The 21662-nt window shown below is 50.9% G+C and overlaps 10 protein-coding genes across 15 annotated transcripts; 4 read left to right on the forward strand and 6 right to left on the reverse strand.

Moving 5' to 3' along the window:
- Window positions 1-185: 185 nt before the first annotated feature.
- Window positions 186-2642, forward strand: FOXG_20014 (uncharacterized protein). 4 transcript variants are annotated; one of them, XM_018400279.1, is made up of 3 exons: window positions 186-1009; window positions 1104-1287; window positions 1348-1634. In XM_018400279.1, the coding sequence occupies exons 1-2, from the start codon at window positions 724-726 to the stop codon at window positions 1199-1201; spliced, it is 384 nt and encodes a 127-aa protein (XP_018246354.1). In that variant the 5' UTR covers window positions 186-723; the 3' UTR covers window positions 1202-1287; window positions 1348-1634. The 4 variants fall into 4 exon arrangements, with proteins under 4 accessions (XP_018246354.1, XP_018246355.1, XP_018246353.1 ...); XM_018400280.1 differs by having other exon boundaries at window positions 186-1287; window positions 1348-2642; XM_018400278.1 differs by having other exon boundaries at window positions 1104-2642.
- On the reverse strand, window positions 617-721 carry FOXG_20015 (uncharacterized protein; the record flags this gene model as incomplete). The annotated part of the gene is made up of 1 exon (XM_018400282.1): window positions 617-721. The coding sequence occupies one exon, from the start codon at window positions 719-721 to the stop codon at window positions 617-619; it is 105 nt and encodes a 34-aa protein (XP_018246357.1).
- Window positions 1865-5651, reverse strand: FOXG_09244 (uncharacterized protein; the record flags this gene model as incomplete). Its single annotated transcript, XM_018388317.1, has 3 exons — window positions 1865-3679; window positions 3717-3754; window positions 3854-5651. 3 exons carry the CDS (start codon window positions 5649-5651, stop codon window positions 1865-1867), a joined length of 3651 nt encoding a protein of 1216 aa, XP_018246358.1.
- Window positions 5652-6742: 1091 nt separating this feature from the next.
- FOXG_09246 (uncharacterized protein) lies at window positions 6743-8231 on the forward strand. The gene has a single exon (XM_018388319.1). The coding sequence runs from the start codon at window positions 6951-6953 to the stop codon at window positions 7755-7757; it is 807 nt and encodes a 268-aa protein (XP_018246359.1). The 5' UTR covers window positions 6743-6950; the 3' UTR covers window positions 7758-8231.
- FOXG_09245 (40S ribosomal protein S17) lies at window positions 6750-8809 on the reverse strand. Its single transcript, XM_018388318.1, has 3 exons — window positions 8562-8809; window positions 8299-8499; window positions 6750-8242 (listed from the first exon to the last, which is right to left on the reverse strand). The coding sequence occupies exons 1-3, from the start codon at window positions 8706-8708 to the stop codon at window positions 8147-8149; spliced, it is 444 nt and encodes a 147-aa protein (XP_018246360.1). The 5' UTR covers window positions 8709-8809; the 3' UTR covers window positions 6750-8146.
- Window positions 8810-8932: 123 nt separating this feature from the next.
- Window positions 8933-10660, reverse strand: FOXG_09247 (uncharacterized protein). Its single transcript, XM_018388320.1, has one exon. It carries the CDS (start codon window positions 10556-10558, stop codon window positions 9125-9127), a length of 1434 nt encoding a protein of 477 aa, XP_018246361.1. The 5' UTR covers window positions 10559-10660; the 3' UTR covers window positions 8933-9124.
- Window positions 10661-10737: 77 nt separating this feature from the next.
- Window positions 10738-13017, forward strand: FOXG_09248 (queuine tRNA-ribosyltransferase). 2 transcript variants are annotated; one of them, XM_018388322.1, is made up of 3 exons: window positions 10738-10980; window positions 11066-11317; window positions 11371-13017. In XM_018388322.1, the coding sequence occupies exon 3, from the start codon at window positions 11378-11380 to the stop codon at window positions 12281-12283; it is 906 nt and encodes a 301-aa protein (XP_018246363.1). In that variant the 5' UTR covers window positions 10738-10980; window positions 11066-11317; window positions 11371-11377; the 3' UTR covers window positions 12284-13017. The 2 variants fall into 2 exon arrangements, with proteins under 2 accessions (XP_018246363.1, XP_018246362.1); XM_018388321.1 differs by having other exon boundaries at window positions 10738-11317.
- On the reverse strand, window positions 12305-16045 carry FOXG_09249 (uncharacterized protein). 2 transcript variants are annotated; one of them, XM_018388324.1, is made up of 5 exons: window positions 15430-15617; window positions 13344-15318; window positions 13036-13288; window positions 12880-12986; window positions 12305-12830 (listed from the first exon to the last, which is right to left on the reverse strand). In XM_018388324.1, exons 2-5 carry the CDS (start codon window positions 13672-13674, stop codon window positions 12529-12531), a joined length of 993 nt encoding a protein of 330 aa, XP_018246365.1. In that variant the 5' UTR covers window positions 13675-15318; window positions 15430-15617; the 3' UTR covers window positions 12305-12528. The 2 variants fall into 2 exon arrangements, with proteins under 2 accessions (XP_018246365.1, XP_018246364.1); XM_018388323.1 differs by having other exon boundaries at window positions 13344-16045.
- Window positions 16046-16276: 231 nt separating this feature from the next.
- On the forward strand, window positions 16277-20724 carry FOXG_09250 (histone deacetylase HOS3). The gene is made up of 2 exons (XM_018388325.1): window positions 16277-18954; window positions 19003-20724. The coding sequence occupies exons 1-2, from the start codon at window positions 16552-16554 to the stop codon at window positions 20095-20097; spliced, it is 3498 nt and encodes a 1165-aa protein (XP_018246366.1). The 5' UTR covers window positions 16277-16551; the 3' UTR covers window positions 20098-20724.
- Window positions 19037-21651, reverse strand: FOXG_09251 (histidinol-phosphatase (PHP family)). Its single transcript, XM_018388326.1, has 3 exons — window positions 21297-21651; window positions 20703-21245; window positions 19037-20643 (listed from the first exon to the last, which is right to left on the reverse strand). Exons 1-3 carry the CDS (start codon window positions 21456-21458, stop codon window positions 20419-20421), a joined length of 930 nt encoding a protein of 309 aa, XP_018246367.1. The 5' UTR covers window positions 21459-21651; the 3' UTR covers window positions 19037-20418.
- Window positions 21652-21662: the final 11 nt, after the last annotated feature.

Consider the following 21662-nt stretch of genomic DNA (forward strand, 5'->3'; position numbering starts at 1 on the left):
TCTTGAAGAAGCGGGATTTGCTTACAGCATCCCTTTGACTACCTGACTGTCCCAATCAGAGCAGAGGCAGGCACATTTCCATTTTCGTTCACCTACACGAAGCTGTAGTTGCGGATACACCACTCATCAGAACCTTATGTCGTCATGTCACAAGCACCGCAGCTTCTTTGGTAAGCTTCAAGTCTCGAGGTCACCGAGCTGACCTCACTTTGTCTCAGGCCAGACCCAATCTTCTCCATCATTTCGACCTAAGCCGCTTATTGGCGCAGTTGATCTGTTTCCTCGTCCATCTTTCACTACTGCACCTAGCCGAGACCAGCAGGTCGGCTTGACGCAATGCTACGGGAACTAAGCTAGCGACGTCCTGTAACTTTCAAGATGCAGTTACTCAATCCAGAAGTTGAAAACATCATGGCCCTGAGATGATTGGGCTCATAACGAAGGCTTCGAGTGAAGCTTAGAGGCATATAGAGTCTGGCCTCAGAACCGATAGCCGCCAACACCTCGACCCTGGTAACCGAGCGTAGCCACATACCCCAAGTTCAGGCTGAGAAATACCTGACGCCTCACTTTCCGCCTGAACGGACGGCTGTTTCCCCCGCGCTTCTCTTCATATTCACGTGTTGGAGATGGAGGTACCGGCCCGTCGGTGAAATATGCCACTATCAGGCTCTTGCACAATGAACAAGAAGTACCCTTGAGGCGAGAACAGTCGATGCATGGATGGTTTGGCTGAGTTCCGAATGGACAACAGCCGGACCTTCGGATCCTACACCTTTTCTGCCGCCTCTTCCCATGCATCTGCACACTGTGCCTAACAACTTGATGGGAATCAGCTATTTGCTGAATCACGAGTGTAGGTCTCTGATACGCGAGATGTTGTGTACAAGTTGTCCTGTACGTTTCAACGTGGGCCATGGCCATCCTTTGCCTGCCGCCGTGACCACGCAGTTCAAGTTGAGCATTATTCATCGGGCATTAAGTTTTGCTATCTCATCCTGTGTGCAAGGTATCTTGTTTGTCGCTATGAAATCTTTTTCCCTACTCTTCCCGATTCCATGAAGGGGTGACCTGACTAACAGATCTTATCACTCCACCCATAGTCACGGAATCCGCTGAGTTCACTTATATCTTTCCTGCTTACACAAACTTCAAATCTCAAAGGTCCAAGACCTCGTGCCAACCATCTTATTTTTCCTGATACTGTCCCATGCGAGTTAGGTTCCCTTTTAGGTAGCATGCCATGCGCTTTTGCAATACCATCCACCTGTCAAACTGTCATCCAAGGTATGATTTGATGCTCAATTCTCCGCCACTTGAAGATCTTGTCGATCGAAGTAACGAAAGACACAGTACTTCCTTGCGCTTATACAATGTAACTCTCCAAGGCCTCAGTTGTAGCCGGTAAGAGATAAAAACGTGGCCGTGGAACCGCTGCATCGACGGCCGGGCCGTGCCTGAAATAGATGATGTCTCGGATTCATGCGAGACTTTGTTTAACAGAGACGATCGTGGGATTCTCAATGTGTGAGATGCTGAAAGTGAATCTGAGAGGTGACACAGGATAAGACGCATTGGTCGATACCTAACATAGCCTACTGAATCGAACTGCTTTACAACTAACTAAATCTCTCATGTTCCACTCGTGTCCTACAGTTTCTTATCTGAGCACACACCTTGCTGCGCATCGTTTCCTTCTCCTCCTGTAACGCTCTCGAATCCTGAACCCACCACTCAACGCCTGAGGATACAGCCACGGCCCAACTACCAGTCTTGAACTCATCCTATTATTCGTCGTCATCATCATCATGGGCATCTTTTCCTAGAGATCGCCATCGCCATCGCTACGCCATCCCCAGCTGCACTAGGACTGGCTGTTCCAGCCAACCCAGCTTCGCGGCATGACGCGCCAGATCTTGACCTCTCCGCTACGAAGGTCGTCAAGCTTGAAGCTCTCTACCTTGACCTTCTTGCTCTCGCGGCCTTGCTCCCATGCGCGCACCTTCTTCTTGGTGCCATCCCACTCAGATACTACAGCGACGTGGTCCGGTTTGCCCACCTCGGCAGAGTACTTTGCGTGCATAGGACCATGCTTGCCTTGGAACTTGGCGTTGCGGATTGTAATGATGTCGCCAGCACGGATCACGTCGTTCTGTTGAGTTGATGCATTGGCCATGTTTGAATAGACAAGGGCACCATAGGCACGAGTGCCAACAGGAGGAAGAGCATCCTTATAAGGCTTGAGAAGTTCTAGAACAAGACCTTGAGGAGTGCCGTCCGCGACAACAGAGTCTTTCTTGGCAGCTACAGCCGTCGAGATGTGGCGACCAAATCGCTCATAAAACTCTTCCATCTGATCCTGGCGGAGGGGACGCGGCGGGGGCTCGTGACGTTGCTCAAGTTGAACATCTGATGCATTGTAGGGGTCGTATCGAATTGTCAAGAAGGTTTGTGAGTAATCTTGATATAAGATAAAGATTTCGCGAGTTATCGTCGTTTGTTGGCCGCCATTGGTAGATGTCGACTCTTCAGCCTCGAAGTAAATATCTTTACGTCCCTGGAGAACGGGAGGTACTTGGTTAGATTGCTTCCACCAGCCACTCTGGATAGCCAGGTCTAAGTCATTCGCAATAAAACCTGACTCCATCGACATTGATGGTCGGTGGACATCCATAGATCGTCTGTTTCCGGCGGCAGCCCTCGAAATGTCTAGAGATTGTCGCCCTGAGGTGCGACCTGCAGGCACACCTGGAGGAGGGGGGGCTCTTCGATCTATCGGAGAAGTAACAGACGGCGATTGGGGGAAGATACCCTCCTCTTCAATCTTGGGCGTTCTGGGGGCATAACCGTGTCCTCCAGGAGGTGCTGAATAATTGTAGGGATCATAGTCTTCTTCCAGGCGCGGCGACTGAGGCGGTTGAGGAGGAAGTAGACCTGCAGGAGGGGGAGGGGGAGGTGCCGCGCGTGGCACGTCAATAGACTGTCGCTTGTTATCCGTAGGTGGAGGCGGTGGAGGAGCAGCGCGAGGTGTATCAATTGATTGCCGCTTATTCTCAGGAGGCGGCTGCGAAGGGACAGGCGGCGGAACAGCTCTGGGGGCCGTGCTTGTGGGAATAGGGGGTGGTAGTTTAGGAGGAGCATCGGAGACTGGCGATAGAATAGTGTTATCTTCAAGGCTTGATTCACGGGCGTGTGACTTGAGAGCGTCTTTATGGGGGACTGAAGAAGCAATATCCGTATCGTAATCGCCCTCATACTCGGTAAGTTCCTCAGCTTCTTCTTCGCCAGCCTGAGGAGGTCCCCTGGTATGTTGTGCCTGAGAGTCTTGGGTGGACTGTCGACGAAGACCACCTGGTGGAGGCGGAGGAGGCGGCCGACTCTGTGTTGGTGGAGCTGGTGCAGATCTAGGAATAGGTGGCGGCAGTCGACTTAATCTATTGCTAGCATTGGATTTAGGAGATGTAGGACTGAACTCCTCGCGGGTAGGGGACAGTGGTGGCGATCTCGCAGGCAAGTGAGGGGGCTGAACTGGCGGCGGTGCCATAGGAGGAGACCTTGCGGCAGCTACAAGGCCTTCTCGGTCGCTATCACGGCCACCAGAGAGCTCATCGCCCGACTGGATCCTTCGGACTGAGACTTCGTATCGCCGGGAGTGCCGGGAGGAGGAGCCGAGCTGGACCTAATGAGTATCATGATCTTTTTTAAATAGCCGTTACCTTACATCCGGATGGCACAGGGGGGAGCCGCTCCTCGACTGCAAGAATTAGGAGGAGGGCCTGCTGGATCTCGAGGAGGAACTGAGTGACGGTTAGCATCCAAATAACCTAAGATCTTGATATCTGATGGTACATACTTGTAGGTGCAGCGTGAGGGGCAGGAGTAATGTCACTCTCTGCCTCCTCCTCTGCCATCTCTGCGTGCTCTGGAACTCGGGGCGGCTGAGACGGTACAGGAGGTGGTGGCGCTCGGGCAGCTGGTTCATATTCCTCAGGACGGGATGGCTCCTCAGGCTTACTTGAGCCGCCAAATCCAGGCAAGGCCATCATAGTAGGAACGGGTGGTGCAGCATGGCTTGTTGGCGATGCCTCCTCGACAGTTTCGTCGATCGATGTTCGCTCTGGCTTTGGGACCTTCTTCTTTTTGGGAGGCGGCGCTGGCGCAGGCATAGGGGCACCAAACATACCATGGAAACCCATACCACCACTCATCTTGGCCATTCTCGCCCGTAACTCCTCTTTACGCCTGACTTCAGGATCCATCTCCTCCTCCTCCTCTTCCTCTTCCTCGTCCTCTTCCGCTTCCTCGCTATCCTCCTTTCTTGATGTTGATGCCTCGGGAGGAGGACCGGCGTGTATAGGCAATGCAGGTGCTCGCGGTGCGTTCCTAGCCACACCATCACTATCATCCCGCTCCGTTAAGTCATCATTGCCTTCGGTTGTGTCACCTGCGCCAGACATATCCGCCTCATTACCATCATGGACAGGTTCCACGGCAGGTCCCTTGGAAGACCTTCGGCGTGGAGGTGGTGGCATGCGATTTTGTCGTGGCTCGTCCATAGATGTTCTGGCATCAGTATCCTGGGTGTCTCTGCGCTCAAGAGGAGCATGAGGTTCTTGAGGTGAAGCCTCCGCCTCAACCGGGGTATCAATATGCCCGACGCTCTCACGTTTCTTCTGAGGCTTTTTCGGTTTCTCCTTCTTGGCAGCAGCATCGGCATGTCGTGCCGCTTGCTCCTGCTGCTGCTTTTGAAGCAGTGCAATGCGCTCCTTTAAACTTGTAGGCTTAGGTTGATCTTCATCTTCGCCACCCTGACCTTCACTTGGTACAAGCCCGGCCCTCTCGGCCTGTCCTTGGGTTTCTGCCTCCCGTTCCTTGATTTCAGGGTCCTCGTCGCGCCGATACACCTTGGCGGTTGGGGTCTGCTGCGGTGGGGGTATGAAAGCATTGCGACTGGGAGGAGGAGCCACAAACGGCTTCTTTATAAAACCTGTACCTGAGCCAGCCAGACCACTTGGCTTAAAGGGCGCAACAGGAGGCGCCGCGGGCTTGTTAAACGCCGCAATGCGATCCTTGAACGAGCTAGCAGAAGGCTTCTCTGCCTTGGGGGGAGGCCCGGAGGGCTTGGGCTTTGGCGAAGCGGCAGCCGGAGCTTGAGGAGCGGGGGCTGGAGGCTCGGGCTTAGGAACTGCAACAGGTGGGGGAGCTGTAGCCTGGACGGGTTCGGCGGGCTTTGAAGGAACAGGCTCCGGGACGGCCGGGGCAGCCGGTTCGGGAGCAGAATGCTTATGTACGGGTTCATGGGCTTCTTCGATCTCGGGCTCAGGTTCGGGCGCGGGGATTGAAGGAGCCTCTTGCTGAACAGGTGGCGGTGGGGGAGAAGCGATATCTTCGGTGGGTTGAGCAGGTTCGGGCTCTTTCTTAGTACGGGTTCGAGCTGGACGAGGAGGTGCGGTAGGCTCAAACTTCTCGACAAAGTTTCGAGGGAAAATACCCTCTTGCTTCACGCCGTGGTCGTCGACATATTCCCCGCCATACCAGTCGGCGTCCTCCTCATCAGTAACAGTGATGACCTGGCCGATACTAAAGTTGAGGTCGTCCTCATGAGGCGATGAGTACTCGTAAATGGCCTTGACTCTGAATGGCGCGGCCATTTTTGCTGGTGATTGATCCTCTGGAAGCTCTCTTGCAGGACAAACGCTGCCCGAGGCTGGGATCAAAGCTTCTCTGGGCGTGTGGCTGTATGGAGCAACAAGGTTATAGTACGTGGATTAGGTATTCGTAGGCTAGTAGGTCAACAGCTTGCTTGCTTGCTCGCTCGCTTGGTTGAGTGTGGGGCACGACAGGGGGGCGTCGTCAGCCTGTGGGATCAAGTGAGGCGGGGGAGGATATAGTGATGAGTTGTTTGAAGGCGCAGTCTATGTAGGAAGGCGATTGCTCGGTTTTTAATATGCGATAGGAAGTATTAAGTGGGAATGGATGCTCGGATCCTCAAGAGGAAAAGCATGAGAGAGATGAGATGCAGGTTGCAAGGAGGCGGGTGGTGTTTAGCGGAGCATAGGCCTGGAGCTGGGGCGTTTGTCGACGTCAGCGCTATGAGCCCGTCACTCCGTCCATCTCACGACTAAAAGTGTTAGGCGCGTGGACGATGGTACTTCCAGTTTAGCTGGGAGGGAAGTTTCCAGTTCAGTTATAGTCGGTTGGTGCCTAGTTCCGATGATGGTCGGTCATGACTATCACGATAAGACTTACGTTTGCTTCTTCAGGGTAGTGAATGACAGTGATGTAAGACAGGCAACAGAGCCTATAAAATTGGGGAAGCAATCATGAGTTGATTTTGGGTGCATTGGCATCGCATTGCGCTTTATCTTTAATTCGCGGGGTCGTACGTTAGTTATCTCTTACTATGGCCGAACAGCCCGAAACGAAGGCTCAAGGCATGACAACATGGGGTAGTAGAAACACTGGCTGGGCTTCTAAAACAAACTACCTAACCAATTGTCCATGCGTTGTATCAAGTATGAACAAACACTGGCCTGTCATACTTTGAAACCATTGCTTATACCGTTTCTGTCATATAAATGTAACCAGATGAAAAAAGTGACTGACTGCTCTTTGTTTGTGCTACAGTGCATCATCATATGGATCCATGATGGAGAGACTCGATTCTTGTTTGATTGGTTGACTGGACTTTTCAAGGTCCCGAGACCGTCATTAAAACATTCACTACCAGACTATTCTCAAGTACCAACCTACATTCGTTATTTTGTCATTAGCCGATAAGGTCCAATCGTTCTTCTGGCAGTCTCCCCTCCTTCAGTGGATTGCCACTTGTAAAACAGAAGCTAGCAGAGGTTGCGGGGCCATTTCTGGATCTTTCTGAGCTCCAAGTTCGAGTTGAGTTGGGATCAGTATTACACATCCTTTTCTCAAGATCATAATCCTCATTCATCATGGCCTCAGCGTCTAAACAACCCCCAAAGGGTATTCTCAAGAAGCCCAAGTCCATCAAAGAACGAAATGCCGACCCTAGAGAAATCGCCATAGAGCATGCCAAGATCATCCAGCATCGTAAAGACCTTGAAGCAGAAATCCTCGACAGCTTGGTCATCCTCTCCGAATACCCTCTCGTTCGCGAACCACCTCACAATGCCTCCAACCCTTCTCCATCCGATGTCGCCGACTTCAAGGCTCATGTGCGACTCTTTCAACCTTCAGACTACGACGACCTCGTTATCGAGCGCAATGTGAACGAGCTTTGCGGTTACACACTCTGCTCGCGACCACGACGGAATACGGGTCCTGGCGGTCAATGGAAGATTTCCAACGGGAATATTATGAAGCGGGAGGACCTAGAAAAGTGGTGCTCCAACCAATGCGCCCGTCGCGCTCTTTACGTCAAGGTGCAGCTCAACGAGACAGCTGCCTGGGAACGGGCAGGTATCCCAGATATTGAGATCGATTTACTCGACGAGGACAAATCGAAGGAAACAGAGGTCGACCGAGCTGCCCGAGAGCTTGGTCAGCTCAAGCTCGAAGAGCAAAGACAAGCAGCTCGAGATGAGGCCGCCCTTGCTCTTGAGCGAGGTGAACCAGATGCATCGCAAAGCAAGAGCAAGAAGATGAATATCACACTGAAGGAGAATGATCCTAAAGCGCCATCCACTGCGTCTGACAAACCAGAAGTCTACGATGACGAACATTTACTTGTCGAGGGCTACAGAACAAAACTCAACCTGGAGGATAAGAAAAAGGACTGATGAAATCATGTTTTAGGTGTTTGTAGCATTTATTCGAAGATAGGCGTTGGGCGACTCGTGTATCACAAGCAGGGCCATAATAAGGATAGGAAGATACCCCATCATGATACCCGCAAATACTTGTCGCATCGATGTAGACAACAGTATCACAGTACCTCGGCTCAGTTCCTGAAACGTGCGAACTGGCCTTGGACAAGGTCATATTCACAGAAGCGAAGAGAGTAATTGGCGATCAAGCGTCATCGCTGGAGACATCCAGAGAATCGGCGACACCTTGGGGGGTCGAAAGATCTTTCTTTGAGACCTATGCACTCACTGTCCTAAGACGCCAAGTAGTGAAACCCTGTAAATGCCAGACACCCATCATAATAATCCCAAATACCATTTTTTTAGTCACGGCGAGGGCGGTCGCCGTATCGTCGTCCACCACGCTCGGGAACCTGCTGCTGAGTGACGGGGATGACGTTGACGGGGATAGACTCGAACTGCATTTATTGTTAACATCTCGTCCAGTTTGTTCGAATCTCGTAAGGGCACATACGCCAAGGTGCTTGAGGAGATCCTTGGTCTCGCCATCGACGTCGAGCTGGCCGCTCTCGGAGTTCTGGGTGAAGTCCAGAGCAGAGACCTCAGGAACGTACTGATCCTTGCGCTCACGCTCCTCCTCCTGAAGCTTGAAGGAGATACCGCGGACGGGTCCACGCTGAATTCGCTTCATCAAGTGGGTAGTGTAGCCGGCAATCTATAATAATCCTGAATTAGTCGCTGCCCTCGGTGGTATTTCGTCGAGCCGGTATTTCTAACCTTGTTGCGGAGGCGCTTGGAAGCAATGATAGCGATCTCATCACAGATACGCTTGTTGGTCTCGAAGTCCAGGGTGAGCTTGGGATAGTAACGCTCAATGATGACCTTGGCGGACTTCTTGACAGTCTTGGTGCGAACGCGACCCATTTTGGCGGTATTGGACTGTTGGACGTTGGGCGATAGGTTTGAAGAAAGTCGCTGGTATGAGATTTCCGCTACAGCTAGAATTTTGGTGTTGAGTGGGTGGGTCGCTCCTTCTTCGATTTAGGGCTTCGCAAAAATCACGTGGGTGTGTAGCGAACCATTTCTGCTTAGCTAATAGACCTTTGAGTGAGTGAAGCTGCTGCATGATTGGCTAAGAATGTTATGCATTTAGGCAAACTTGCATCCATTTTCATAACATCTTTGAAGTGTAAGTCTTCATGACAGACCGACAGATGTAACTTGGGTAATTGCTTCATTTCTATTTTTACAGTTGTTTGGTACATATCTTCTCTAAATATCAGAGAAAACAAATGACATCGATATACATTGCCTCAGCCCTTGTCCATAACTCATGGACTCTATTGCTGGTTGTCGTTATCAAGGCCGTAGTTCTTGGAGCTGCTCACAGCATCATTTTCGGGAATAGAAGCAGTGTCATCACCAATAAGCTCATTAGCGACACGCTCGGTTCTCCAAGGATCAGCTTCGTCACTCGTTCTCTTGAGTGTTTGCTTTGTCGCATTGTACACCTTAGCACGGCCCTGAGCTTCTCTAGCAACAAGCTGGGCCTCAGTGTTGGCTTCTCGGAGTTGCAGCACGACCTTTCCACTAGGGTCGACTGTTGCAGTCTCAGGGCTGACATATGCCTTGGCACCACCAAAGGTTGTTGTGTCAAGATGTGTAATACCAGTAAGCATCTTCTTGTTCTGCGAAACCCTGTGACGGGAGTCTCTGGTATTGAACTCGTTGTCTCCTGGGGGAGAGTCGGCCACGAAACCACCAACACCAAGTTTGGCAGGTGATGGGCCTTGCCTGGGGTAAACTACTCGAGCGAGCGTAGGAGTGCGCTGCTTTTGAGGCCCGTAGACAGGATGGTTCTCCATGTAGGAGTTTGTCCTCAGATAACTAATACCAGCAGAGGGATGGCTAGGAGGAGGCCCAGACTTTCCGTAAGGACTCTCAGCAGCCGCATTCTCTCCCGCGGCGAGGAAGGTCTGGATAATGCCAACAGGCTGGCCAAGAGGAGCAAGGTCAAGGAACTTGGAGACTAGGCCGTACAGTGTAGCACGGTCACTTCGCAAAGCGCGCACATAGTCTGTAAACTGATCCTCGGTGATGTCTGAAGCCTGGATTTTGTTTGGCGCGGTGTTGCCCTGCTCCATGGCAGCCGTGGCTCGTTTGGAGTTTAGAGATTCAGCAAGTCTCTTTTTGAGCAGCTGTCTGAACTCGGCTCGCTTAGGTCGTACTTTCTTGTTGAGATATCCGATAAAGGCACCCTCAGTCATCCTAGCCAGCCACGGTCCCTGGAACTTCCATCGCTTGTCATCAATTCGTCCTTTACGATACTCGGTAAAATCGAGGTCCTCCTCAAAAACGGATTTTCGCCAAGCATCATTTCTCACAGATATGCCGCTTTTCTCGTTTCCTTTGGGGATCGAAAGGGGAATGCGCATTTCCTGGAACTTCTCGAGAGAAAGAGTATGGTCGGCAGCAGAAGCGAAATCAGTAACGCTTTCGATAGAATCGACCTGGTTGACTCGGATCAGGGGTGTTGAGGTCGTTAAGGTGGACTTGAGAGGGAATGGTCGCTTGAAGCCCCAGTCACCCTTTTCCCGAGACGAAAGAGGCGATGTGATGGACTGGTACTGCGGGTATTGTCGTGTCATCGTGGGAGACTTGTGATCGCCAATGTGCAAGTTTGTCGACTGAGGCTCGGGTAATGGTTTTGGGAGGGAGAATAGTCGAGAAGATCTCAACAATGCCCCTCCGGGCGAAACAGCGCGACTCCCCATTTCGACTCAGAGACCGTTTGGCGAGCTCAGTTGGCTTGCCGTTCTGGTATCTTCGTGACGGGCAGTACCCAGGCGTACAGCATGAAGTCGACAAAAATTCGCTGGAGGTTGAAGCTTGTGCGGGATCTACCGATAATGGCCCGGAGAGCGTCTCATTGGCCAATCAGCTCAGCGCCTGGAACTTCTTCTGACAGCACTGAGCCCCACTGAAACCCTGTCTCTCATCGATACAACTTCCATTTTATTGAAAAACCCAGTCAAGCGACTAACACGACGAAGAGGAGAAGAGCGTTGTCTTATTTTTCTTCTTTCATTGTGACACATTTGGGTTAAAGCAGATGCAAGCGATTAAGAGAATGGCGTCATCATCAAACATTTACAAGTCACCTGCCTTGACGCACGAGCTTGTCGCAAAATGCTCCGTGAGTCTTACAGTGGTGATGGCTTCACTTAGCCGTCGAAGCCAGGGTCGAAGGGTCTAAGACTGATACACATATTTCAACGTAGACAACAAGAGCTCGGGCATCAATATTGACTCTTCCTCATGGCGTCGTACAACTTCCTAAGTTGATCTCCAGTTGCAACTCAAGCGTCTCTAAAGGGCATTACCCCTGAACAGCTTGAAGAGACTGGTTGTCGGTTATGTCTAAACAACACATATCACCTCGGCTTGAAACCAGGACAAGAGGTCTTGGATGCGATAGGTGGAGCGCATAAACTCCAAGGATGGAACCACAACATTCTGACTGACAGTGGAGGGCAAGTCTTTCTCTATATTGATGAGAATATTCCAAACTAACATTGACTCATAGATTTCAAATGGTCAGTTTGCTCAAGCTTGCAACCATCACTGAGAAAGGTGTCGAATTTCTGAGCCCTCATGATGGAACACCCATGCTACTTACTCCGGAGCATTCCATGTCACTGCAAAACAGCATCGGCAGCGACATTATGATGCAGCTGGACGATGTCCTTGTCACAACCTCTCCTGACAAGGCACGTATGCGCGAGGCCATGGAGCGAAGTGTGCGATGGTTGGATCGATGCATCGCAGCTCACAAGAAACCGGAGTCCCAAAATCTCTTCTGCATTATTCAGGGAGGTCTTGATCTCGATATGCGACGAGAATGCTGTCGCGAGATGCTGGCCCGTGATACCCCAGGCATCGCCATTGGTGGATTGAGTGGTGGTGAGGCCAAGGCTGATTATTGCAGAGTTGTAGCAGCTTGCACAGAACTGCTCCCTGACCTGAAGCCGCGATACGTCATGGGTATTGGCTACCCTGAAGATCTGGTCGTGAGCGTTGCGCTGGGAGCCGACATGTTCGATTGTGTGTGGCCAACAAGAACAGCCCGATTTGGCAATGCAGTTACAAAACATGGCGTCTTGAACATCCGCAACAAGAAATACGCTACTGATTTCGGGCCTGTCGAGGAGGGTTGCAACTGCATGGTCTGCAAGCCAATCGCTGATGGAGGGATGGGTGTCACTCGGGCATTTGTCCACCACAACGCCTCAAAAGAGACGGTAGCGGCGCACCTGCTGACCATTCACAATGTCTATTATCAACTGAACCTTATGCGACAAATAAGGGAGGCCATTATGGAGGATCGATTCCCTACATTCGTGCGACAGTTCTTTGCTTGGCTTTATGCGGATAAAACAGAGTATCCCGAATGGGCAGTTGGAGCATTGAAGGGGGTCAACATCGATTTATCGGAATAAAAGCATATGCAGCAATTAAGAGGCGTTGGTAAAAAGTGAATTATGGATAACGAATATGATTCTATATACGAAGGCGCTTCAAATGCCAACAAGGATATCCTGATAAGACTGCGCATTGTTCACGAGTTTCCCTACAGCATTTCATTAAATAACCCGGATAAGTCGTTAGATCCACCACGTCTTCTCGGAAACGGAAACTCATTAATAAACTCCATCGCTTCTCGGTTCAATCGTCATAAGAGCTCTTACAGAGCAATAGCCAGAGCAGCAACGGCAGCGAGGACAGCACCGAAGCCAACACGAGCTGAAGAAGCGCTGTTACCGCTGTCGGTGCTGGAAGGCTGAGCAGGAACAGTGACTGTGACGGGGCCCATGTTCTGTTCGCTAGTGGAGGCATCGTTGTCAGAGGCGCCAGTCTGGCGAGAACCGGAGTCCTCGGTGGTGTTGGCCTCGTCGGTCTCGCTGGACCCAGAGTCTTGAGTGCGGGTGACAGAGGGGGAGCAGACGTCGTCGAAGCGGTCGCAGAAAGTAGCAAGGTTCTTGGCGACTATTGTTGGGTTAGTTCAGGCTCGGATTGTTTCAAGTGACACACATACCAGAGTAGGCGGTCTTGGGCTCGCCTGTTCGCGCCCAGTCAGCACAAGTGGAAGCATACTTGTCGAGCTCATCGGTCCAGGTTCGGCGGGAACCAGATCCACGGCAGCTTATAAAATGTCAGTCTGTGTCAATTTCCGTGTAAGTGAATAACTTACCAGTAGCACTCGGCCTGCTCTCTGGGAGGAAGCTCAGTGAATTGGCGATCCTCAGCTGTGCAAGAAGTGAAGATATCGAGCATGTATAAACAGGCTGCAGCGTATGTCTGCTCAGCAGGGCTGGTGGCAGAGGTAATGGTAGAGATATCTTCATCATCTGAAGTTGCTGTAGGACGGCTATCGCTGGCAGAACCACCAGAACCGCCGGTACATCTGGCGTTCAATCTGCAAGCGCTGTACAGAGTGCCATAAGCTAAAACAGCTTGTTAGCACATTTTCCTCCCCTGGTAACTAGAAGAAAAACTCACCTTCGTATTGAGAGGTGTTCTCGGGAGCCTCATCCTCGAGGTAGTTGGAGCAGACTGAGTAAAGAGGAGCAGCGTTACTGCGTCCATCACAGCATGCGCAAGCAACGAGGGCTGAAGGATCAGCAGTCGCAGCAGCGTCGAGACCACCAACAGAAGAAACACAGTCCTGGACAATTCCAACAGCTTGCTGGCAGGTCGAGTATTCGGGGTCGCTAGGGTTGATGGCGTTGTTCTGGAAGACATGAGGACCCAGACCGAGGGCAGCAAAGGGCATCGATGTGATCTGAGCAGCGGCACCGCTGGCCAGGACGGAAAGAACAGCACCCTTCATTGTGAGAATTGGGTATTCGAGATTTGAAACTGGTGAAAGCCGAATGTCTTGAGGCAATGTTAGGGGTCGATGTCAGGTCCAAGGCAAGACAGTCACTTCTACAGATGAATATGAGCGAAAAACAGCAATTCCTTCCAAAAGCAATCCTCGGGGATGAAGGGCCGACAGTCGGGAATTTATTCACGACGCCGACCTGAGCTGAACAGAGCTTCCCTTTCCTTTCCAGGGTCGGCTCATCGCCTCGCTCGATTGACAAACACAGACTCCAGACATACAGGACGCTAGGAAGCTTGCGGACAGGGTGATGAGCTAGCTCCGGGCTTCACGCAGCCACGAGGCAGAGTCTCCAGGTGTTCTGGGCCAAGATGACCAATTAGCAAGAGCGCCATGGTGCGGCTGAGATGTGATTAGCAGGATCTCTCTGAATTGCACGCAGAAATTTGGTGGTCAACGTCCGTCGCCTCTTAGACGCAGAGCTACAATGGGATGGACGCTGGAGGCAGACCGGGGGTGCCCTGCAACTGGGGACGATTCACGAAAGAGGAGTGGAGGAAAAAGCCACTCGGGTTGAGATGTTCTCTGAGCTAGCCCAGATAAAGTCGACAAGGCTTTGCAAGGGCTTCAGGTGGCCCCAGCAAAAAGAACCCAGCACGTCCACCCAAGGACGTTGAAAGTCAGGACGATGAGAGTCTGGGAGAGATTGCAATGCCGTTTTCCGCTCGCATTGTCTGGGCAGACGTCAACAATGTGTTTGAATGTGCAGGCTTGGCAGATCAAGGGCATCGATTTGCTAGTGCTGTGTCTCCTCACAGAAAAAGAGAGAAGTGTAAGGGGCCCGCATCGCACAGCATCTTTTGGCGTTTTTGTGAGCACATCGTTGGATAGAGCCTAGAGGATGTACGCCCTTGCCGATGGGCAGATCATGGCTGCATCATTAGCAGCAATATCGATGAATATGTACTATTACTCGGTGGTTTGATCAGAGGAGAATATTCGAAGATCAGCCTTGATCCAGATTCGAAGCTTCAGTTTCATACCAGCATATGTCATAGATCCAGCGAAGAAATTCCTCGACCTGAAGCTGGTATGGATGGACATGACCTCGTAAATCGCTCAGCCCTGTTTGTGATGCAAGGTGCTATGTATTTAACCATTTAGTCATAACGGGAAGTTTATTTTAAAGCTCATTTTGTTGCTGACCACTAACAATGAGGTGGTACGGATACTCGGAGCTCATTTTTAGATCAGAGGCGGTTGCTTGCAGCATGTGTCACTCACTCTCAATTCAGTCTACTGAAGCCTAATCGGAGTTGTCGGCATCTCATCATCAGTTCAGTTTTCCCCTCACAATCGTTTGGATGTCTGCAAGTTGGGATGAGAAGAGACAAACAGCGGCTTTCATCCGCATCCCAGTGTAGTAGCGCATCCTTCAAAACGCCCGACCAAGCGGAAACAAAGTCAGGCCAGGTTCAAGCAAGTCAGCCTAGCGAAAGAGACAGGACCGTCGATAGTGGACCAGAAATGTCTCGGCAACATGGGGTGATTGGGACCGGGGTCATTTTAAATGTGAGGGGTCCAGTTGTCGAGGGCCACGAGGGACCTTGATTGAAGAAAAAATGAATTTCCGTGACTGGAGAAAACTCGCTGTTTTTGTTAGCGGTGAGTCCAACGTTTCGTTTCTTGCTCGCCCAGGTTACTCAGTTGAGCTTGGGTCAACACATCCATGCCACTCTGGGCTTGGGCTTGAGTGCATACATGATTTCTATAGCCGTGATTCTAGACTTGGCCGACATAACGGCAAAGTGCTGTCTGTTTAATGGTGTCTGTGAGATTGTGTCATTGGCAACCATTTGATCTCGTATTCTTGAGCCGTTGACTCTAAATACTGGGGACGAAAGACAATGAGCTGTTTTGTTTATTGGACATTCAGCTGGTAATCAAGCATATTGATAAGCTTCGATCAAGATCTGGTAAGTAATTTATCGCTGACTTTAATTTATCTGATCCTTCAGAGCTTCCGAACCAACAGTCTGAGCACATGCACCCCTACAGAACAGAAACCAACAATGCACACACGGATATAAGTCCTGGGTTTATTCGCGAATCACCGCTCCTGGGTATACCACTGCTCCTATGAAACTTTGACATGTGCAATATGTGAATCACTATATATTATATAGATCGTATTATTATTATTCTAGGCCTGATAAACGTTATCCCTTAGTATGATCTCATAGTCAGAGAGCGCTCAGCAGTCGGAATTCGAGAAGTTTGCTACCGTTCTGTGCGACAAACATTCAGGGGTTGATGAACTGTTACCGTAACTACGGATACCTGCCTGTCTTTTCAATCTTGTCATTTTGTATTCCGCTCACGATAGACTTTGCTGTGGGTTAAAAGACCCGAGAAATTTCTCCTTAATGTCGCTATAACAAAATACAATCTCGCTCAGTTATCTGCTCTATTTCTTATAAACGACGTGAACCCCTCCAATTGGAAGTGTAGCTCACTGTTATTTACTAGCACGCCTAATGCGGTAATGTCCAAAACACAACAGCGTCATAAACTTCTACCACGTGACCCTAACGCGTTACTCCAGACGCGATCTGGTCCCTGAACAAGGGGGCAAAGACGTCACCCACCGACATCCACATATCGATCACAAAAGGGTTCAAGCCCAAGCACAAGCATTAGACTTAGAGGACCTGCAGCTGGAGCTATTCCAGAGGCGACCAAAGGGGCCAGTTGGCTCTGACTTTACCTCGTCTTTGCCCCATACCTCAACTTACTTACCTCCACTACCGTGATCAACCCCGCTACTCTTTGTTTCATACCATTTCGTCTTATCGATATTCCTCATCCGTCGACTTCAGCCTCATGGCTTCGCCAAACCGCCCATCGCTGTCGGTTCGGCGGCAGTCTTCCGCACGGAACCTCAAACAGCCCGAACATGACGACTTGACTCAGTCTTTGAACCAACTCTCTATCTCCACCTCGCCCGGCCGAGCTCCGTCCCGCCTCTCCTCCGAACCAGCGTCTCCCTTCCGCCCATCGGGTCGTCGCACTTCACAGTCGCCCGCACCAAATGCTCGAGCTCTGTCCCGTAGCCCGTCCCGGAGCCGCGAAGCTTCTCGGGACACACCCACACTACTACGAAAGGCGTCTATGAATTCGTTGCGCTCCTCTAATGGTATCGGCCCCGGTTCGACCCCTTCGAGACGTTCTAGCGTGGTGCATCATATATCACCAACTCAGGCCAAGTCGCCTCTATCATCTACTCCTCCTGTGCTGGAGAAACCTCGACCAACTGCGATTTCCATTGCACATGACAATCTGAGCGACGAGCTGCAGGCGCATCATGGCGCAACATCCACTCGCCCAACCCAGATGATCGTATTGCTAAATGATGCCGTCTATGGACATCGCTTCTCCCGACCCCGAACTTCTCGTGCCGCTCTTAGTACTATCGTCGAACGTCCAGAAAGAATTAAGGCTGCCGTGTTGGGTATATCTGCAGCGTATGTCCGCCTGGGTGGAAGACACTCTGAAGGCGAATACCCACTTCACCCAAAGAGAGAGGCTGAGGATATCCATGGCATTCCATTCCGGATACAGAAGACGGAACGTAGACTTTCTCTCTTGTCACCAGCTGTAGTTAATGTGCATGGGACAAAATGGATGGAAGAGCTCAAGATGATGTGTGATGCAGCCGAATCGAAACTTGCAATGGGGGGAAAGGAACTACAGAGGCCACAGATGAACAGAGGGGCTGAGAAAGCTGACAAGTTCCACGAAGGCGATCTCTACCTTTGCTCAGAGTCTCTGAACGCCATGGAAGGTGCTCTGGGAGCTGTTTGCGAAGCCATCGACACTGTTTTTGGTCCCGGACCTCAGCGGGCCTTCGTTGGCGTGCGACCTCCCGGTCATCATTGTTCCGCCTCCTATCCTTCGGGCTTCTGCTGGGTCAACAATGTTCATGTTGGTATCATGCATGCGGCTCTGAACCATGGGCTCACGCATGCTGCTATCATTGACTTTGATCTTCACCATGGTGATGGTTCTCAAGCTATTACATGGCAGCACAATTCTCGAGGAAACAATGCTGCCAAGAATGCGGCAGCATGGAAGAAGTCTTCAATTGGCTACTTCAGCTTGCACGACATCAACTCGTATCCGTGTGAAATGGGCGACGAAGAAAAGGTTAGGAGCGCCAGTATCTGTATCGACAATGCACACGGACAGACAGTTTGGAATGTCCATCTGGAGCCTTGGAAGTCCGAGGAGGAATTCTGGAAACTCTACGAGACCAGGTATATTGTGCTCTTGGACAAGGTTAGAAACTATCTCAGGAACCAGGCGGAGCGATTAAGAGAATCAAACTTGCCTCCAAAGGCTGCCATCTTCTTCTCTGCTGGCTTTGATGCCAGTGAATGGGAGAGCGCAGGAATGCAGCGTCACAAGGTCAACGTGCCGACAGAGTTTTATGCCCGTATTGCCCAGGATGTCGTCAAATTGGCGGCTGAAGAGGGACTTCACGTTGATGGTCGAGTTATCAGCGTGCTAGAAGGCGGCTATAGCGATCGAGCTTTGTGCTCTGGTATCCTAAGTCATCTCAGTGGACTCGCTGGAGATCAAACTTACGCTCAAGAGCCAGACAATGTTGGCCGTCTTGGTGTCGAAATGGGGCAGAAGATTGGATCCCTTTCAGGAGAAACGTCATACAGTTTCGAGCAAAAGCCGTCATTGGACTCCGTTCATGCTTACGACCCATCATGGTGGTCGCCATCCCTTTTGGATGAGCTCGAGGCTTTGATGGAGGTTCCAAATGGTCCAGCCAAGAAGCCACAGAGCGCTACCCTCCCAACCTACTTCTCACCAACACAGGCATCAACGGCTAAGGTCTCAGATCCCATCAAGATGCGACGTAGTTTGTCCAATTTGGGTGCGTCTATGACCAGGCCTCCATCACCACCTCCGCCAGAAGTTCCTTGGGCCATTGCAGCCCATGAGCTCAGCAAGCTCCTGATTCCCTCTAGTCGTCAAACCGATAGCTGCAAGCCTGAGGAACTGAATGCAGAGGCAAGTAAAGCGAGACGAGATCGCCAATCAATAATCATGGGCATTGACCCAAACCCTCCTGCTATCTCTTCTTCGCGTCCAACTTCTCGCATGTCTTTACGTGAGAGACGAGCCAAGGCAGCACCTCCTGATCCAACTACTGAAAAGGCACCCACAAGCCGCAGAAGAACAATGGGCGCTGCTCCCATCTCTTCGGACAAGGTTGGTTATAGACTGTCATGTGATGAAGCAAAGCTAACTTCTCCAAAGGCGGTTGCGCGCGGTATTCCCTCGAGAACGAATAGCGGTGAACCGGCAGTGAGGAGGACCAGTCGTCGTCTTAGTGAGATCCCGCCATCCCTCACAACAAGAGATGTATCACCAGGCGAAGCAGATCAGCCTGAGGTGGTGGAGCACGCTCGTACAGTCCCCAACTCACCCATGGCTACGAAATCTGTTGCCAGCACCAATCCTCCAGTCAAGAAGGCAAGGAATTCTACCGCCCCTCGCAAGGAGCCTGCACCCAGAGCACCTCGGGGTACCAAGAAAGCTACTACTACCGCTGGCCCTTCGCGACCTGCCACAGCTACACAGAAAGCCAAGTCGCCAGCCAAGGCTTCGAAGAAGGACGGTGCATCTGGCACGGGTGGCGATGACATTGACAGTATCACCTCTGGTATGAAGAAGATTCGTATCAACTTGATCACCCAGTCTCAGAAGGACGCCAAAGAGCGAGCTCGCCTTGAAGCTGAGAAAGCCAAGGGCAAAGAATCTTCTATCACATACAAGCCTGCCACAGCATCTTCCGGTACTGAGCACTCATCATCAGCCGCTAGCCATGATCAAACCTCCATCAGTGCTTCCGTCGAGACGCAAGACATCTCTCCTACTCAACCTGCACCGAGCAATGCCCGCATCCCTTCATCGCCTACCACTGCCTCTTCGAGCAGAATTATGTCTCCCTCACAAGAGCAATACGCTTTTGAATCCACTGCGCAAGTCACTCAGCTGATGTCTCCTCCCCTGAGTTCTCCTGCCATCCCCTCTGTTTCCGTACACCCTAGCACGGATGCAGATGATATCTTTGTTCCTTACCAACCCGAAGGCCCTGCGCCTGAGCCCGTTGCTCAGAGCGAGCCTTTGAAGTGGCTTCCACCTAACGTACCAACTCCATCTGAGCAAACGCCTGTCGCGACACCTAGCCCGGCCAAGAAGAGCAATCTTTTCCAATACACTTCCGGTATTCCATTTGCCCCTCGCCCGGGACAGGGAGCCAATGAGCCCAAGGCCGCAGAGCAGGGTGTTAAGCCAGAGCCAAACCCGCCGAATCCTATCGAGGAGATTCCCGAGACGCCTCAGCATTAAAGATGCTGCTACTTCTGTTGGACATTTGTTCTTCTGATATATGGCGAATGTCTGTCAGATCTTTCACATCACTGCTCTGGAGAGTAGGATACAAGTGGGAGATGATGCCCGAGTTTTGTTGCCATGGTGTTTCTTTTTCTATCAGAGCTTTACAACACATCCTTCTCATGTCTGGATGTAGTCTTCTTCTTCTTCGCGATACCCTATTCCTCTTCCTTCTGGATCAGACCTCTTCTTGTCTTGCTCTATAGTTCTAGTCCTGTTTAATCTATGACTTTATGGCTTTCTATTCTAAACCAATAGCCCGACCATATGTATCTTTTATGGGAAATTCTCACGGAACGCACTCAGAGGAACACTGACTTCCTCAACAGTAGCTCTCGTCGTTCCATCCACGCCAGAGTTAGGTGTTCTCTTGAGACACCAAACCTCCTTGACGCCCAGACTCTCGAGATAAGTAACTGTTCGGGCATAGTTGGTGGCAACTTGTGCGATACCATGACTGTCATCGCAGAAAGTGAACTTTCCTCCCATTTTAATCCATTCCTGTGACTAGTTAGCTTTTACTCGGGTATATCCCACATGATGAGATGGTGTCAACTTACCTCGGCAATTATCCTACCAGGATAAGGTTCAGCAAGTCCCTTTCTCAGTCCCGCGCTGTTGACCTCAAGCCATCCATCCTGTTCCCTCGCAAGAGCCAGATTTCGCAGAATGCGCTCCCAGACGCCCTTCCACTGCCGAACATCCCGGGCTGGATCCTCGCTCATCAACCGCACGAGATCAAAGTGTCCTACAACGCGCGGGCGCAGCTCCTTAAGCATGTCGTACTGAAGATCGTAGTAATCCTCATAGAGCGATTCTTCGGTCTTGCGACTGCTTGCGTCGCGGGCTGTGGCAAACATCTCCTTGTTGTAGTCAATGGGAGTGTTATGGACATAATGCACTGAGCCGATGAAGTAATCAACGATAGGATGCTCAGCGAGTTTGCGAACGTGTGCTGCGCAGTTTGGACGGATGAACTCAGCCTCAAAGCCAATGAGGATGTGAATTTGTGAGGCATACTCGCGCTGAAGACGTTGAGCTTCCACGAGGTATGCTTCATGACGAGGAGGAAGAGCTTCTAGAGCAGCTTGAGGGTTATCGAGCTGTGTTATGTCAGACAGTGTATGACTGATAAGCTAGATGGTGATACAAACCTCTTCGGGATAGAGATCGCGTAGATCATAGCGAGGCATGTGCTCTGTGAACCCAATGGTCTTGTAACCAACAGAAATAGCATGTTTGACAATATCTTCGAGTTGGTCTTTGGCATGGCCAGGGCAGAACTCGCCAGAATGTGAGTGTAATGTAAACGCCATGATATGTTGAATTGCGTATTAGACTGCGATGTGAAGATGAAAAAAAAAGATGGGGAAAGAGGAAGACAAACACGAATCTCAGGTCACCAAATGCTTTTTAATTTGAAATTAGCATCATCAGGAGTTACCATGTAAACGAGTGGTTGAGTTTTAAAGACTCATCAATTTCAAGACGCTTCAAACTTGATAAAACCATGGCTAAAG

This window comes from Fusarium oxysporum, chromosome 9 (assembly GCF_000149955.1).
Source record: "Fusarium oxysporum f. sp. lycopersici 4287 chromosome 9, whole genome shotgun sequence".
In the NCBI taxonomy this organism is placed as follows: Eukaryota; Fungi; Ascomycota; class Sordariomycetes; order Hypocreales; family Nectriaceae; genus Fusarium; species Fusarium oxysporum.